Source organism: Oratosquilla oratoria, chromosome 20 (assembly GCF_046742065.1).
Source record: "Oratosquilla oratoria isolate Oo_2021 chromosome 20, ASM4674206v1, whole genome shotgun sequence".
Taxonomy (NCBI): domain Eukaryota; kingdom Metazoa; phylum Arthropoda; class Malacostraca; order Stomatopoda; family Squillidae; genus Oratosquilla; species Oratosquilla oratoria.
The window spans coordinates 55,373,643-55,391,142 of record NC_134796.1 but is presented as its reverse complement, the minus strand read 5'-3'; the positions used below and the strand labels follow the sequence as shown (position 1 = coordinate 55,391,142).

The window sequence follows — 17,500 nt, the reverse complement described above, 5'->3', positions numbered from 1 at the left end:
GAGATGGGGAGAGAGGGAGGTAGAGGAATGGAAGGAGGTAGGGAGGAAGGATCAAAAGAAAAGAGAAATAGGTAAATAGGAAGAAGAGCAACTAGAGGAAGAAAAAATAGGAAATATAATACGAATGGAAGGAAGAGGAATTAGAGGACAAAAAAAATAATAATGATACTAGGAAAGGGAAGAGGAGGTGATGAAGGAGAGGAAAGAATTAGTTAGAAGAAAGAGGAGGAGGAGGAGAAGCAAGAGAAAGATGAGAATTAGGTGCAGGGGTGAAGGAAGAAGAGGAAGATAAGATAGGATGATAGAAAGGAAAAGAGGAGGAAAATAAGGAAGGACAAGAGTAGGAAAAATGGATAAAAGAAGAGAAAGAGTTCGAGGAGGAGGAAGAAGAGACGAAGAACCAAGAGGAGGAGGAAGAAGAGACGAAGAAGGAGGAGGAGGAAGAGGAAGAAGAAAAAGAGGAAGAGCGAGGCAGCGCGGCATTGAAGAAGCCACGGCCATAAAAAGTGCATTTTAATGGAGACGGTCTTTTCCTTTTTTTCCCTCCATCTTTTCTCTTCCCTTTCCTTCTCACCTCCCCTCCTTTTTCCTTCTCTCTCTCTCCATTCTCCTACCTCCTCCCCCTCCTCCTACATCTTCCTCCCCCTCCTATCTCACCCCCCTCCTCACCCCCCCCCTCCTAACTCTTCCCCTCCGGTTCCTATTCTTCTTCGCCTGCGTTTCTCAGGTTCTCCTGAAGGCATGTAGGCTTCCGGGAGTCTGCCAAAAGAATGAGATGACCCTTTTCCTTTCCTCCCTCCATTCTTTCCCATTTCTTTTCCCATACCCTTCGCCCCCTCCCCCTCCAGTCCTCCCCTTCCCCCCGCCCTCCCTCCCCTTCCCTCCACCCTCCCTCCCCTTCCCTCCACCCTCCCACCCTTTTCCCCCATCTGGCTTCTTTTCCTTATTTCTTTTTGGCTTGTGTCTTTCTCGAAGGTATTTGAGCTTCTAGGAATCTGCCAGAAGAATGAGATGACCCTTTTCCGTTCCTTCTTCAATTCTTTTCCATTTCTTCTCCCATATCCCTCGCCCCCCTCCCCCTCCAGTTCTCCCCCTCCCTCCACCCTCCCTCCCCCTTCTTTCCCTTCCTTATTCTTCGCCTGTGTCTCTCCCGGAGGCGTCTGCGCTTCTGGGAGAGTCTGCTAAAAGAATGAGATGGCCACGCGGTGCGTCTCGAGGAAGTCCTTCCTGCATGTTTATTGTACGCGGCGTTCGGCTTTCCGGGGGATTTGTTAAGGAAGGCTCCTGCATTCGGATCAACCTGGATCATTCCAGGGGATTTCTCGTGTTTCTTGTTCTTCCGAATCTAGTCCCTTACACCCCCCCATCCCCCACCACCCCCGCCATCCGACCGTTTCCGACCGTTTCCGATACTAACTTAGGTGAGTTTTTGTCGAGTAGCGTTACTCTTTTAGGGAAGATGACCGGATTTCACTTTACTTATTTTTTTATTTCTGTCTAGTTATTTAGTTGTTTATTTAGTATATGATCTATTTATTTATCTGTTTGTTTTGTTTTGTTTATCAATCTATTTATTATTCTAATTTATTTATTGATTAATTGGTGTACTTATTCGTTTATTTATTTATTTAATTATTTGTTTATTTATCTATGTGTTGATTAGGTATAATTAGAGATATTCAGTGACATTCTTAAAAAAAATCTTTCCTTATATAAATCTTATATAAGTCCTTGGAAAGATTTTTTTTTTTTTTCAAGAATACCACTGTAAGATTCTTACGGTGGTATTCTTAAAAAAAAAAAACTCCTTTTACAAATCTTTCCCTTCCAAGGATTTATATAAGATTAATATAAGGAAATATTTTTTTTAAGAATACCACCGATTCTTCTCTAATAACAAATTACCTGATTATCTAATCTCCTCTTAAAATAACCAATTGGTTCAGCGCTGTGACTAAGTCTATTCCATTCGTCTATTCTGTTGGTGAACCAGTCCTCTCCTTTTTCCTACTTAAACCTTAAATTCGTCCATTTAAAAGGGAAACTTTTTCGATCTGGGAGGTTAAGCGAGTATCGCTGTTAACGTACTTTCTTTTTTTTTTTCTCAGAAACGTAAAATTCCTCTAAACGTTCAGGAAATAAGGCGGAGTGTGTGAGACCCTACCAAACCCTTTAGAGAACGAGTACCTTGAAGAAATTACAAAAAAAAAAAAAAATGGATACTAAAGGTGGCATTTTTAAAAGATATATTTCCTTGTACAGATCTTTACTTACATAAATCTCATAAATCCTCGGAAGGGAAAGAATCTTACGATGGTATTCTTAAAAAATCCTTATATAAATCTTTCCTTACATAAATCTTTCCTTGTATAAATCTTATATAAATTCGTGGAAGGGAAAGATTTTTTTAAGAATACCACCGTAAGTATACTCTTTACCTTCCACGTCGCTTTGAGATCCTGAACTCTTTATCGAAGTCCCTAAAATTGGTTTATTTACCATTTTAGGGAGTTCCAGCACAATAAGGATTAACAATATTCGAGGAATTTTTTATTGTATCTACCTCTCAGGCTGTTACCGAATATTGTCATTCTTCTCCTTCTTCTCTCACCTTCTCTCCCTCATTCCACACCCGAGCCCCTCCCACTCCCCCGAGGCCTCCCACTCCCCCGTAGCCTCCCACTCCCTCCTCTCTACATATCCCTCCGTTTCCCTCCCCCCATCCCCCCATCGTCATTCCTCCCAAAAAATCCCGAAATTCCTCGATATTCGGCATCATTGCCAAAGCAGCAGCAGAGGAGGAGGAGGTGGTGGTGGAGGGGGAGGAGGAGGAGGAGGAGGAGGAGGAGGAGGAGGAGGAGGAGGAGGAGGGGAGGAGGAGAAGGAGGGGGAGGAGGAAGAGTAGGAGGAGGAGGAGTAGGAGGAGGAGGAAGAGGAAGAGTAGTATGAGGAGGAGGAGAAGGAGAAGGAGGAGGAGTATGAGGAGGAGGAGGAGAAAGAGTAGGAGGAATAGTAGGGGGAGGAGTAGGAGGAGTAAGAGTAGGAGGAGGAGGAAGAGTAGGAGGAGGAGGAGGAGGTGGAGAAGGAGGAGGAAGACCCTCTCGACCGGTGCCGTTTACTTAATACGTTGAAAATGACTTTCGGATAACAGTCATCTACGGTGCGAGAAGAAGACTGTAGTGCATACAATTTTCGACCATATTGATAAAGTGTGACTGGTGGTGGTGTTGGTGATGGTGAAAGTGAGTGTCATAGTGGTGAAAGTGATGATTATGGTGACGATTGTGAGGATTGTGGTATAATGGTGATTATGGTGGTGGTAGTGGTGGAAGTGATGGTGAGTATAGTGACGATTGAGAGGATTGTGGTATGATGGTGATTGTGGTGGTGGTAGTGGTGGAAGTGATGGTGAGTATAGTGACGATTGAGAGGGATTTGTGGTATAATGGTGATTATGGTGGTGGTAGTGGTGGAAGTGATGGTGAGTATAGTGACGATTGAGAGGATTGTGGTATGATGGTGATTGTGGTGGTGGTAGTGGTGGAAGTGATGGTGAGTATAGTGACGATTGAGAGGATTGTGGTATGATGGTGATTGTGGTGGTGGTAGTGGTGGAAGTGATGGTGATTATAGTGACGATTGAAAGGATTGTGGTATGATGGTGATTGTGGTGGTGGTAGTGGTGGAAGTGATGGTGATTATAGTGACGATTGAGAGGATTGTGGTATGATGATGATTGTGGTGGTGGTGGTGGTAATGGTGGCGGTAGATCCTGTTACTGCAACTGGAAGAAGGGATGAGAAGCAGAAGGAGATTTATAAAAGAAGAGGAAAAGGAAGACAAAAAATAGAAGAAAAATGAAAGAAAAAGAGGAGGACAATGGCAAGAGCGAGAAGAAAGAGGGAAATATAAAGAGAAGAAAAAATTCTTACAAAGCTGAATATGAAGGAAATTATCTCAGAAAAGATTTGTAGGGTAAGGTGAAGGAAAAGAATAAGAAAAAGAAAAGAGAAGGAGAAAGCAAAGGAAAATCATGAAACTAAAGAAAAGAAATCAGAAGACGATAAAAAAGATAGAAATTAAAATTAAAAGAAAAATAAAAGAGATAAAAAGAAACAGAACATGAAAAAAAAAGAAAAAACGAAAACTAATAACCACATAAAAATGAAAATCTTAATCAGAAAAAAAGAAAAAATATTAAAGAAAAGAAATCAGAAGACGATAAAAAAGATAGAAATTAAAATTAAAAGAAAAATAAAAGAGATAAAAAGAAACAGAACATGAAAAAGAAAAAGGAAAAAAAAAAACGAAAAACTAATAACCACATAAGAATTGAAATCCTAGCCAGAAAAAAATAAAAAATATATTAAAAGAATATAAACAAGACAGGAAAAACAAAGAGAAAATCACAATCATGAAAAGAAGAGAAGAAAAAATAGTAAAAAAGAAAAAGAAAAAGAAAGAGACAAATAGTAATCAGGAAAAGGAAAAAGAAAATAATGAGTAGGAAAATAAAAGAAAAAGAGACAAATGATAATCAAAAAAATAAAGAAAAGAAGAAAATAATTATCAGAAAAAGAAAAGAAAAAGAGTAAAATAATAAGCGGATAAAGAAGAGGAAAAGAAAATAGATATGAGAGGGAAAAAAAATATGATATTTTTTGTCTTGGCTGTCACAACCAATTTTTTCTTTCTTGTTATTAGTGAAGACAACAGGGATGAGCATTTGCATAGGAAGCCAACGGAACATTCTCTCCTCTCTTTACACTTCTCTTTACTCTTTTCTCTCTTCTTTGTAGACTTTTCTCTCTCTTCCTTTCTCTATTGTCTACTCCTGTGTAGCCTTTATGTTTGCTATTTAGTTTTCTATTCCTTTTTCATTTCATTTTCTGGCAAAGTAGATCCTCTACATCTACTTGAATAGCACAGTAATATAATGGCATGTGTTCTATCCAAAATTTCTTTATACTCAGAAATTCAAACCCAGGAATTTAGCAGTGAAGCGTGTCTGGGACATTAGTTCCCACTTTGAGGTGTTTGTACATCTTACAAGTAGGTCAATGGTACTCTGGGTAATCGTAGTGGAGCGCCATCAAGACATAAACACAGACCTCTTTTGGTGCCAAGACTAAAGGAACAAATTACGGTTTAAGAAGAAAATAGACAAGAACTGAGATGAGATAACTTTATGGATAGGAATGAAAGGTGGTAAGCGACATGGAACTGCCTAGTGTATGCCTTATGGTCTTCTGCAGTCTCCTCACTTCTTATGTTCTTTTGAAGTGTTTGTGACAACCTGGCACTTTCTGGCACTTGGGTCTTTTGGCACTGAGGGGCAAAGAAGATTGAGGGTTTTGGAATGCATGTCGCGACTTCGGGGGAGGGAGGGAGGAAGGGAGGAGGTAGAGAAAGACCTGGAATATTGTAATAGAGGAGGAGAGGGAAGGAGAAATGTGAGAAAGAATGGCTAATATGATGGGTAGGAGATGCGGTCTATCCTTGGTATCCTAGTTTGACGCAGCCCGAAGGGATTTCTCCTCGTCTTCTCTTTTTTCTGTATGAGGAGACGGAGAAAGAGGGGGTCGCCGATTTAATGAAGCGGCTTTGCTGTGGATGTGCTGTCTTGCTGCATTGCATCTGACTCAGGACAGTAGGTGGGATACAGATATGACTCGTCATCCAATAGGAGCTAAGATGAGCTGGAGGAAAGGGTTGTGGATGGGAGTGGAATGGGTGGGATTAGGTATTTGCCTTTTTGAGTTGGCTACCCCCCTTTAAAGGGGAAAAACCTTGGCGTATAGATAGATAGATAGATAGACAGATAGATGATTTGTTAGATTTTAGTTTTCCAAATTAATATCACGTAGCCTACCGACGTGAACTCTATAGTAGCGTACCGACGTGAACTCTAAAGACTTGATCATGAGCATGTCTAGACGAACTCATTCATGTTTGATTTATCCAAGTGGAGGACATTGTTGAAGAGGAACTTTACAGCTAAATTCATGAACAGAAAACGGGTGACAACCCATTTTCCTCCTCAGTTCTTTTCCCTTCTCTTTCCCTTTCCTCTTCCAGTCCTCCTCCTCCTCCCCCTCCAGTCCTCCTCCTCCCCCACCTCCCCGCATTCCTCCACCCCCCCATCAGGTTTCTTATCGTTTGTTCTTCTTCGCCTATGTCTGTAGCGAACAAGAATAAGCTTAAAGAACACCAATGAGAGGGATCATCTAGATTCGAGGTTCTCAACCTACGTATACACCGTTCTTATGAATTGCTGTTCTTTAACCTCCTGGAAATGACGTCAACACTAAATTTAATCGTCTTACATCCACTAATTACTAATGGATTTCGGTTCGAGGCTACCCTTTTGGCCCCACGTCTACCGATCTCGGTACCTCTAGTATCCAGACTTAGGTAGTCCAGCACACTAGCACCTGGATACAGAGACGACAATTACAAGTAACAACGTTTCAATGTAAGTAAAAGACAAAACTATCTTCTCAGGTTTGAACGAAGCTTGGTGAAGCATGGCGAAACATTATGGGAATCGGCTAAAGACCAACTGTGCTTTTTACGTCTCATAGCCAGTTCTCATAACATTTCGCCACGTTTAATCTATCTTCGGACAAACCTGGGAAGATGGTCTTGTCTTTCAATGTACCTTCTGAAACTGGTTTCAGCACTCTAGGTTAAGAAACACAAATCTAGATAGTTTTAACTCTCTCTTCAACTAACTGAGTTCGTCAGGCATTAATTAGCTTAACCAAGGAGGCCATCATAATAAAGTGGTTAAATTTAAGAGGTGATAAATGGGAATGCTGTTACTTAAGAACCAGATTAGGATTTGGATCTATGAGGGATTCTGGGAGTTATTGGACAGCTAAGGTAATTGGCAGACACCACTGTCTTTGTGGATGGGACTGAGGACTTATTGAAATGTCTTTGACCTTTTGAATCCCGGTGATAAATTGAATGACTTCCTCTGGTTAACCTCGGAGAGCTTTGTTCAAGTTACAAAATTTCTAAAAGAGCTGTGGACCTTTTATGTTCCTCTGGACCCCATTTGAAAGCTTTCTGATCCTTTAAAGACTTCTGGACCACATTTGAAATCTTTGTGATTCTTTCAGAATCCCCCGCCACGACCATCTTTGAAAGCTCTTTCAACCTCTAGGGCTTCCTGGTCCAGTCTTGAAAGTTTTATAGATTTGTGTATCCCTTTGGACCAGCTTTGAAAGTCTCGTGAACCTTGAAGATCATTTGAAAGCTTTGTGGACCTGTAGGGCCATTTGGACCACCTCTGAAAGCTTTGTGGACCTGTAGGGCCATTTGAACCACCACTGAAAGCTTTATGGACCTGCAGGACCATTTACACCACCTCTGAAAGCTTTGTGGACCTGTAGGCTCATTTGGACCACCTCTGGAAGCTTTGTGGACTTGTAGGATCCTTTGGACCGCCTCTAAAAGCTTTGTGGACCTGTAGGATCATTTGGACTATATCTGAAAGCTTTGTAGACCTATAAGACCATTTGGACCACCTCTGAAAGCTTTGTGGACCTGTAGGGCCATTTGGACCACCTCTGAAAGTTTTGTGGACCTGTTGGTCCATTTGGACCACATCTGAAAGCTTTGTGGACCTGTAAGACCACTTGAACCACATCTGAAAGCTTTATGAACCTGTAGGACCATTTGTAGGACCATTTGGGTCACCTGTGAAAGCTTTATGGACCTGGAGGACCATTTGGACCGCCTCTTAAAGCTTTGTGGACCTGTAGGATTATTTGGACCACCTCTGAAAGCTTTGTGGACCTATAGGACCCTTTGGACTCACTGTGGTGGTCCACTGCGTGTGGGGGGTCGGTACCCAGCGACCAAAAACTTGGGTCGAGATGTCTTACGTTTTCCTTGTGGCCGAAAGATGTCTTGGCTTTGGTTCAAACGCCTCAATCAGGCATATAGTTGTGCCTCCTGAAGCTCCTGAAGCGCTGAAAAGACGAAGAAACGCCTGAAAGCGGTTCCCGAGGTGGTGACGGCGTGGAAAGAAAACGGAGATGATGTGAAAGAGGAAATGGAAAGAATGAAATCTGAATAAAAGAAAGAAAATGGGGACTATTCTACGTGCGAAGAAAATGGGAACTGGTTCAAGTGGTGGAGGATATAGAAAACGAGAATGTCTGATGTGAAAGATATTGCAGTGGGATGTGACCGAAAAAGGAAAGGAGGAGAAAAAGGTGAAGAGAGAAAATGGAAAATGAGAAAGCAATATATGATAAGAGAATGATGATGAAATGTATATCAATCTAAGATCTACACTGTCTTACATGAAATACACTCTGATCAGGAAAATCAACATAATGAAAATTCAACAAAAGAAACGAAAGGAATTAAAAGAAGAAAAGAAAAAGGATTAAGGAATAAGAATTTTTCCTCTGGGCGGAAATCACTGACACTCTGTGTGTGTGTGTGTGTGTGTGTGTGTGTGTGTGTGTGTGTGTGTGTGTGTGTGTGTGTGTGTTTGTGTATGTGTGTGTAAATATCAACATTCATGTACGGGTAAATGTATTTATTTATTTTATTCATTTGTTTATATATGTTTTCATTAGATATTTTGATTATCATTTCTTCGTCGAGGATATTCCAGAAGATAATGAATCTACAAGAAAAGATATATTTCTTGCTGCACTTCAGTCACCTAACCCTTTTCATTTTCATTTTTCTATTTATCAAATTACTTACGATTTATTATGCGGCTTTAACACTCACCGAGCGCGTGTATTCACGTACCATGATTGTATGTACGCGTGTAAACGTTTACACAGGGAGAGAGAGAGAGAGAGAAGGAGAAAGAGAGAAAAAGAGAGGAACCAGGACATACTCTCCGCTCTTGCTATCCTCAAAGATTGAACTCACATGAACGGCATCATCTCCCCCAGTTGGACGTCACTCCAACTCCGGACGTCGGGGAAGAGGTGGAGGAGAAGGGGAGTTCTTCATATGTGTTCTCTCCCTCTCTCTCTCTCTCTCTCTCTCTCTCTCTCTCTCTCTCTCTCTCTCTCTCTCTCTCTCTCTCTCTCTCTCTCTCTCTCTCTCTCTCTCTCTCTCTCTCTCTCTCTCTCTCTCTCTCTCTCTCTCTCTCTCTCTCTCTCTCTCTCTCTCTCTCTCTCTCTCTCTCTCTCTCTCTCTCTCTCTCTCTCTCTCTTTCTCTTTCTCTACCATCTCTCTGTCTGTCTGCCTGTCTATATATCTTCTCTCTCTCTCCCTCTCACTCTCTCTCTCTCTCTCTCTCTCTCTCTCTCTCTCTCTCTCTCTCTCTCTCTCTCCCTCTCTCTCCACCATCTCTCTCTCTGTCTGTCTGCCTGTCTCTGTCTCTATATCTTCTCTCTCTCTCTCTCTCTCCCCTCTCTCTCTCTCTTTCTCTCTCTCTCTCTCTCTCTCTCTCTCTCTCCTTATCTATCTACCTCTCCCTACCTATCTGTCTATCTCTCTTTCTCTCCCTGTCTCTTTCTCTTTGCTATACACGTGTTTGTTAACACACGCAATCCTATACAAATAACATAAGACGCTACCTTGAGAAGAGGTCTTCCACAGTCGGAGGCCCTTTGGTGTATCCTTTCCCTGCAGAGGATCCAGAGGCCCTGGGCAGCCGTGGTGGGGTGTCCTCCTCCTTCGGCGGGAGGAAATGAAAGAGCCGCAGAGTCCTGAAAGGACGCCATTGTCCCGACCCTCGTGTCCTCAATTGTCTTCGTTTCCTCTCAGTTATCACCGTTCCTCCTCCTACTACTCCTCCTCCATCTTCTCATTCTCCTCCTCCATCTCCTCTTCCTCCTCCTCCTCCTCCCCATCTCCTCGTCCTCTTCCTCCTCCTCCTCCTCCTCCTCCTCTTCCTCCTCCATCTTCTCCTCCTCCTCCCCTCCTCCTCCTCTCATCCTCCTCCCCTCCTCCTCCTCCCCTCCTCCTCCTCCCCTCAGCCTCCTCCCCTCCTCCTCCTGCTCCTACTCCTCCTCCTTCTCCTCCTCCCTTTCCTCTTCTTCTCCTCCTTCTGCTCTTCTTCTTCCTTTTCCTCCTCCATCTTCTACTCCTCCTCCTCCTCTATCTTCTCCTACTCCTCCTCCTCCTCCTCCTCCCCTTCCCCCTTATCTCCTTCTCCTGCTCTTCTTCTTCCTCCTCCACATCGTTGTCATCATCATCGTCGTCATCATCATCGTCGTCATCATCATCGTCGTCATCATCATCGTCGTCATCATCATCTTCTTTATCTTCATCTTCATCACCCTTATTCTCATCCTTCTCATCCTTCACTCATGTATTCATTTTCCTCCTCGTCCTCATCCTCATCCTCATTCTCATTTCCATCTTCATTTTCATTCCTGTTCTCATCATCATCCTCATCCTTCTCATCCTCACTTTTATATAAATTTCCCTCCTCTTATTTATCCTCATCCTAATCCTCATCCTCATCCTCACCCTTATCCTTATTTTCATCTTCCTCATTCTCATCCTCATCCTCACTCTCAACCTCACCTTCATCCTCATTCTCATCCTCATCCTTATCCTTATCCTCATCCTCATTCTCACCCTCATCCTCATCCTTCTCAGGACCAAAGAAGCACTCGGCTAATTGTCACAAGAAAATCCTCAACTTTGCCGTCGAGTCGGCTGGGGTGACACTGTGCGTTGCCAAGAGGTGGTGGTGGCGGTGGTGGTTGTGGTAGTGATGGTGGTGGTGGTTGTGGTGTTAATGATGGTGGTGGTGGTGGTGATTGTGGTGGTGGTGGTGGTGGTTGTGGTGTTAATGATGGTGGTGGTGGTGGTGATTGTGGTGGTGAAGGTGATGGCGATAGTGGAGGTGATGGTAATGTTTTGACTGAAGAGAGAGAAGTAGGTTAAGAAGAGTTGAGGGATTATGGAGAAAGAGAAAGAGGAGGGATAGGAGGAAAGAGAGAGAGAGAGAGAGGGAGAGAGAGGGGGAGAGGGAGAGAGAGAAGGGGAAAGAGAGAAAAAGAGAGAAACTAGGACATACTCTCCGCTCTTGCTATACTCAAAGATTGGACTCACATGAACGGCATCATCTCTCCCAGTTGGACGTCGGAGAAGAGGTGAAGAAGAAGAGGAATTCTTTATATGTTCTCTCTCTTTCCTTCTCTCTCTCTCTCTCTCTCTCTCTCTCTCTCTCTCTCTCTCTCTCTCTCTCTCTCTCTCTCTCTCTCTCTCTCTCTCTCTTTTTTTTTTCTCTCTCTCTCATCAGATCAAGACGTTCTCCACCTCTTTCTTCGTCTTTTTCTTCTTTGTTTTCTTTTTCTGGTTTTGACTTTGCTTGATATGCATTCGCAATATTTCCTGCAATGTCTTCACTTGTCTTCCTGCACTTATTTTTTCTTCTTCTACGTCTCTGTCTCCTTTTCTTTGCATCTCTTCCTCTTGTCCTCTTTTTTTCTCCTCGCCTCTTCTTCCTCCTCCTCACCATCCTCTCTCCTCCTATTCCTCCTCTCCGTTCTTCTCGTTTCCTACTCTCTTCACCCAGCTTTCTCTTATCTTCCTCTCTCTCTTTCCTCCTCTCTCTTTTCCCGCCTCCCTCCCTTTCCTCCCCCCTCTCTTTCATCCTCCCCATCTTCCCTCCTCCGTCTCTTCCCTCCATCTTTCTTTTCTCACCTTTCCTGTTGTCTTTCTCTTTCTTATCTTCCACATAATTTTTACTCCACCTCATCTTCCTCTTCTTCTCTTTCTTTTCCCATTCGTCCACCATTTTTTTTTTTTTTTTTTTTGTCGCTGATTATAATTCTGTGTCCTTAATTCTACTGTGTCATTTCTTTTTACTTCTTGCCCTACCAATATTTCCTCATTTTTCTTTTCATTTTTTATATTTTCTGGAGTCTTCTTGAAATAGTGCAGGAAAGTTAGGAATAACTTTTAAATGCTGGAAATGGTCTGAGCACCAATTGGTGGGTTAGATATGAAAATGAACGACGGAGGAGTTGATCCTCTCCGATGTCCTTCACGGAGGACCATCTTAAGTAAAATCACGACCTGGAAATTAGAGAAAACCCCAGCAGAAGAAATTACTGAGTGTGAATATGATGGCATCTTCAATAAGACTTGCTATAGAGAGAATATTCTGCTTTGGTACCCATATACTGTGCATACATATACATATATATATATATATATATATATATATATATATATATATATATAATACATGTGCACACACACACACATATATATAAATATATGTATATATATAAATATATATATATATATAATGTATATATATATACATGATACACATTGGGCATCGAAGTACAAAGGTAGGCTTCTTGACAGTGATGTAAGAAACCGATTGAACTCGATTCGGATTTCTGATGGTTCTTCAGCCTCCGTCGTTACGAACGGGCAGGGGTGATCCACCTTTCCGTACCTATAAAAAAAAATAAAAAAAACCCATCATATTCCTCTAATACCTGTGTATTGTTTGCATAATTAATATAAATGTTCATATATAATATATATATATATATATATATATATATAATATGTATGTATATATGTATATGTATGTATATATATGTATATATATATATGTATATATATATATATGTATATATATATATATATATATATATATAATGTATACAAAGTTCTTACATGAATATGCACTGTGTGTTCTACATGAGTGTACTCGTAGGTGTTTATATTTACACTTGTTTATCTATATAAATGTGTATAATCCGACATAATGCAAAAGCTCAATGATGATAATACCAAAGAGTAACACTCAGGTTAAGGGTGATATTGTTTGTAATGGTGATGCTGTAGAAAAGGGACACTGAAGATGATGATGCCGACGACGAACAAAGTAATTACTTTGAGTGGACAATCAAAGTAATTAGTTTCACCTTAAAAACTGATGAACGTTACATAGTCAACGGAACATTGGTTGAGATTATTTATGATTTCGTCTCCATCTTTTGCCTGTATCATTTAATTCCTCAAGTTGAATATTTTAAAATTTCTAGTGTTTTCTTGTTTACTTTCAATCTCCACCACAAAGTAATTGTTTCTCTCTTTTCCCAACAGATGGCTCACGAAACAAAAACGTCTTATTGGGGAAGTGCTCCAAGGCTTCGCGTTTTCCTTTCGCTGATTTGGCTCCTCCCCCTCGTCCCTGTCGCCCAATCACAGCAGCGCTTTGTCAACCAACCGTCTCCGCAAACGGCCGTGATTGGCTCCACCGTCGTTATGCCATGTAGGATAATAAATAAGGTGAGATATATTGCTCAGTTAAGGCAGTACCATTGAAATGCCGTATATATATTACAGAGTGAATCATGGTATTTAGAATGTCCGACTATTTTTTTTTTTATGTCTGTTAATGTGATTGCTTTTACTGTAACAAAGATTCCATGTAATTATGTATGGACACACAGACACACACACACACACAGACACACTCACACACACGCACACACACACACACATACACACACACACACACACACACACACACACACACACACACACACACACACACACACACACACACACACACACACACACACACACACACACACACACACACACACACACACACACACATTTAGACACTCATATAACTTAATTCTTTGTAATATCTAATACTTATCAGTGAGTTTCATTTACCTAAGATATAATGTTCTGATTAATATCATATTCCTTTTTCTTTGTATTTCCCCTTCAACCTTTCTACTTTTCTCTTCTTTTCTCTCTCCTTCATTCTCCTTGTTTCTCCCTCTCTTTACATACGTCTTATTCAAATACCTGACCTAGGCTCACATTTACTTTACTTGTTTACCTCAATTATCTATTTATCTAACTTCCATTTTCTTTCTCTTAATTACCCTTCCAGCCTTTGTCCACATAACCACCTATTTCTTTTCCAAACTGTTTTCTCTCAAACATTGATAATGATTTTAGCTCTCTTTCTTGTCTGTTTCATCCTCACCTTTGCTCTCTATCTTCTTTCTCTTTTTTTTCTCTCTTTCTGCCTTCTCGTCTTCTTGTCTTTGGTCTCTTCTGGTGATGCAGACAAGGTCATCATATTAAGACAACAGAACAGGACTCGCAGTATTGGGTTTAGATTGGAAACATTTAGATTTAAGAAAGACATAGACAAAAATTGGTTTACCAGAAGGGTGGTTAACAAATGAAATGGACTAAATAACCATATAGTGAGCACAGAAACTATAGATTCTTTTAAGAGAAGGTTAGATAATTTGATAGAGATGACAGGTGGTAATGGACATGGAACTGCTTAGTGTAGGCTTATGGTCTTTTGCGGTCTCCTTCATTCTTATTTTCTTGTATCCTGACATGGGTGGTAATAAACATGAAACTGCCTAGTGTAGGCCTTATGGTCTCTTGCGCTCTCCTTCATTCTTATTTTCTTATATCCTTAAACAGGTGGTTATAGACATGAAACTGCCTAGTGTAGGCCTTATGATCTCTTGCGGTCTCCTCATTCTTATTTTCTTGTACCCTGACACAGGTGGGCAACCTACAGTGGACCAGAGACGGCTTCGGTCTTGGCACAGAGAGAGAGTTGGTTGCTTACAAGCGCTACAAAATGATCGGCTCTAACGAAGAAGGTAAGATCCCATTTCCTCCTCCCCTTTCCCCCCGTTCCCCTCCCACATACTCCCCCTCCTACTCTCACTCCTACTCTTCCTCTCCCCCCCCGGCTCCTCCTCCCACTCTCACTCCCAGTCTTCCTCTCCCCCACACTCCCCCTCCTACTCTCACTCCTACTCTTCCCCCTGCTCCTCCCACTCTCACTCCCACTCTTCCTCACCCCCACATTCCCCCTCCTACTCCCATTCCTACTCTTCCACTCTCCCCCCAGCTCCTCCTCCCACTCTCACTCCCACTCTTCCTCACCTTCCAGTTTCATCCTCTTCCTGCTCCTACTCCTCCTCCTCCACCCTTATATCCCTCCTCCTCCTCCTACTCCTCCTCCTCCTCCTCCTCCTCCTCCCCCTCCTCCCCTTCCCATTCCCCCTCCCCATCCCACTCACCAAGCTCCGCTCCCTCCCTCTCACCTTTCTCCTCTCCCTCCATTCCCCCTTACATCTTCCTCCCCCACCCACTCCCCCTCTCCCTCTCCCTTCATTCCCCCTCCATCTTCCTCCCGTTACCCGCTTCCTACACCCTCCCCCTCCCTCACTCCCTCCATTCTCCCCCACCCCACTTCCTCTCACGCTTTCTTCTCCCCCTTCCCTCCCCTGCCCCTCCCCCTCCCCCATCCCTTCCCATCTCCTCCTCTCCCCCCTTAACCCCCCTTTTCCTATCTCGCCGTGCCCCCATCCCCCAAACACCCACACACTATTCGTTTTCTATGATAATGGATTGGTTTAAACTCAATACCTACGTCTTTGTCTTCGGTGATCGTTGATTATTATGTGTGTGGGATGCGTTAGCTGTAGCAAGAGTGGGTTTCTTTATATTTCATATAAGTGATATACAGTATATAGCTTTGGCTTCTCATCTCCTGTGAAGAAAGAAAATAATGATAATAGTAATAATAGTAATAATGATAGTAATAATAATAGTAATAATAATAATAATAATCATAATAATCATAATAATAATAATAATAATGATAATATTGATAATAAAATCCGAAAGCACCTCACTATCTGTAAAAAAAGAATATATATAAAACAAAATAAGATAAAAAAAAAATAAAATGAAACAAAATAAAATCAAAATCCGAAAACAAACCAAACCGGCGACAACTCCTCACGTATCCATGTCCCCCTTTTCCAGGAGACTTCAGCCTTCGAATCAGTCCAGTGACTCTTGAGGACGACTCGTACTTCCAGTGCCAAGTGACCGGATACCAGGACATTCCTGGGGTCCGGTCCCAGACGGCCAAACTCACGGTCTATGTCCCTCCGGAGCCTCCGGAGGTCCTGCAGGGGACATCATTCCGGACCACGGCTGGATCCGGGGTTCAACTTGGATGCATCTCCCGCGGCGGGAAGCCAGCTGCTGAGGTAAGACGAGATTTTTTTTCCACTTTTGAGGACGATATTTGGTGTATATTTATCTATCTATATATATATATATATATATATATATATATAAAATGTTTGAGGAAACTTGGTCTATATGAAACGCGGGACTTCGTGCGGACTGTAGGCTCACCAGTTGTTCTGCGCGTTGTGCAACTGGTCCTGGCAGAAGTTCTTCTCGTCTGAGATAAACCAGAGAATCCCCGGCTCGACTGGGTGTTTGACCTTGTTGAGGAGTTTCTTGGCTTTCGTAAAGCGGTTGTCTTGGGCCTTGGTGGTGAATAGATGGTCCTATACATATATATCTATATACACATATATATATATATATATATATATATATATATGTATATATATGTTAATATATATATATATATAGTCTTGGTGTATATGTACATTATATGTATATGTATATGCTTATGTATGACTATATGTATATATATTGTATATGTGTATGCATATATATGTCCATATGTACATGTAAATGTGTTCTATATACCAAAAGGCTTCTTCGCATATGTCAGGGAGGTAACCACCCTTTTGTTTTCCTTTTATCTTATCTCCTTTTGGGTGAAGAGTCATCCCTAATCCCCCTATCCGTGGTCATTATTCTATACAGATGGTAAAGGAAGGGGGAGCCCTATATGACGAAGTAGTCGAGGTAGAGCACCTCGGATTGTCGGACCTCGCTCTGGAAGAGCTGTGCCTAGCTCCGTTGCTTTTGACACAAACTGTGTGACGGGAGACAGGGATTCCTCCTTCATGTCCAAGGTTCTGAGACGGGAGGTGTGGTGAAGTGGGTTTTATAAGTGTAGGATATGTGTGTGTGTGAGTCACCACGGTTTCAGATCACGTGCTGGACTCGTAATCGACAGATCTTTTCCTCCCACATGAGAGCTCATATATTGCCTGGCCTATGGGTAACGCTGTGACTTTAAATCCTTACCCACAACTCCTTACTCTTCAGAGTTGGAGTGCTTGTTCGCAGTGTACGTGTGTGTGTGTGTGTGTGTGTGTGTGTGTGTGTGTGTGTGTGTGTGTGTGTGTGTGTGTGTGTGTGTGTGTGATTCACCATTTTTTGGATCACGGGTTGGACTCGTGATCGACAGCTATTTACCTCTCGGAAGAGAGCTCAGAGCCCATATATGACCGATCTATGGATAATGCTGTGACCTTACACACACACACACCCCAACACCCCGACCACGTGAGTTGGAATAACGACTTGCAGCGGAGCAATACTGAAATTATATCAGCCCTGGACGGGATTCGAACCCGGACCGCCGTAGTGGTGGCCGGGAACTCTACTCCAAATGTGTGTGTGTGTGTGTGTGTGTGTGTGTGTGTGTGTGTGTGTGTGTGTGTGTGTGTGTGTGTGTGTGTGTGTGTGTGTGTGTGTGTGTGTAGACATCGAGAGAAAGAGAGACAAAGCCAGGAAGGAGGAGGAGGAGGAGGAA

At 42.3% G+C, this 17,500-nt stretch overlaps 1 protein-coding gene across 4 annotated transcripts in view; it reads left to right on the top strand.

Moving 5' to 3' along the window:
- Positions 1-17,500, top strand: part of LOC143036589 (irregular chiasm C-roughest protein-like) — a 487,628-nt gene that overhangs the window by 279,119 nt on the left and 191,009 nt on the right. For all 4 annotated transcript variants that reach the window (XM_076204147.1, XM_076204146.1, XM_076204145.1 and 1 more), the window contains 3 exons: positions 13,072-13,257; positions 14,519-14,618; positions 15,796-16,025. In XM_076204147.1, coding sequence (XP_076060262.1) covers positions 13,072-13,257; positions 14,519-14,618; positions 15,796-16,025 — 516 coding nt within the window. The remainder of the gene's footprint in view (positions 1-13,071; positions 13,258-14,518; positions 14,619-15,795; positions 16,026-17,500) is intronic.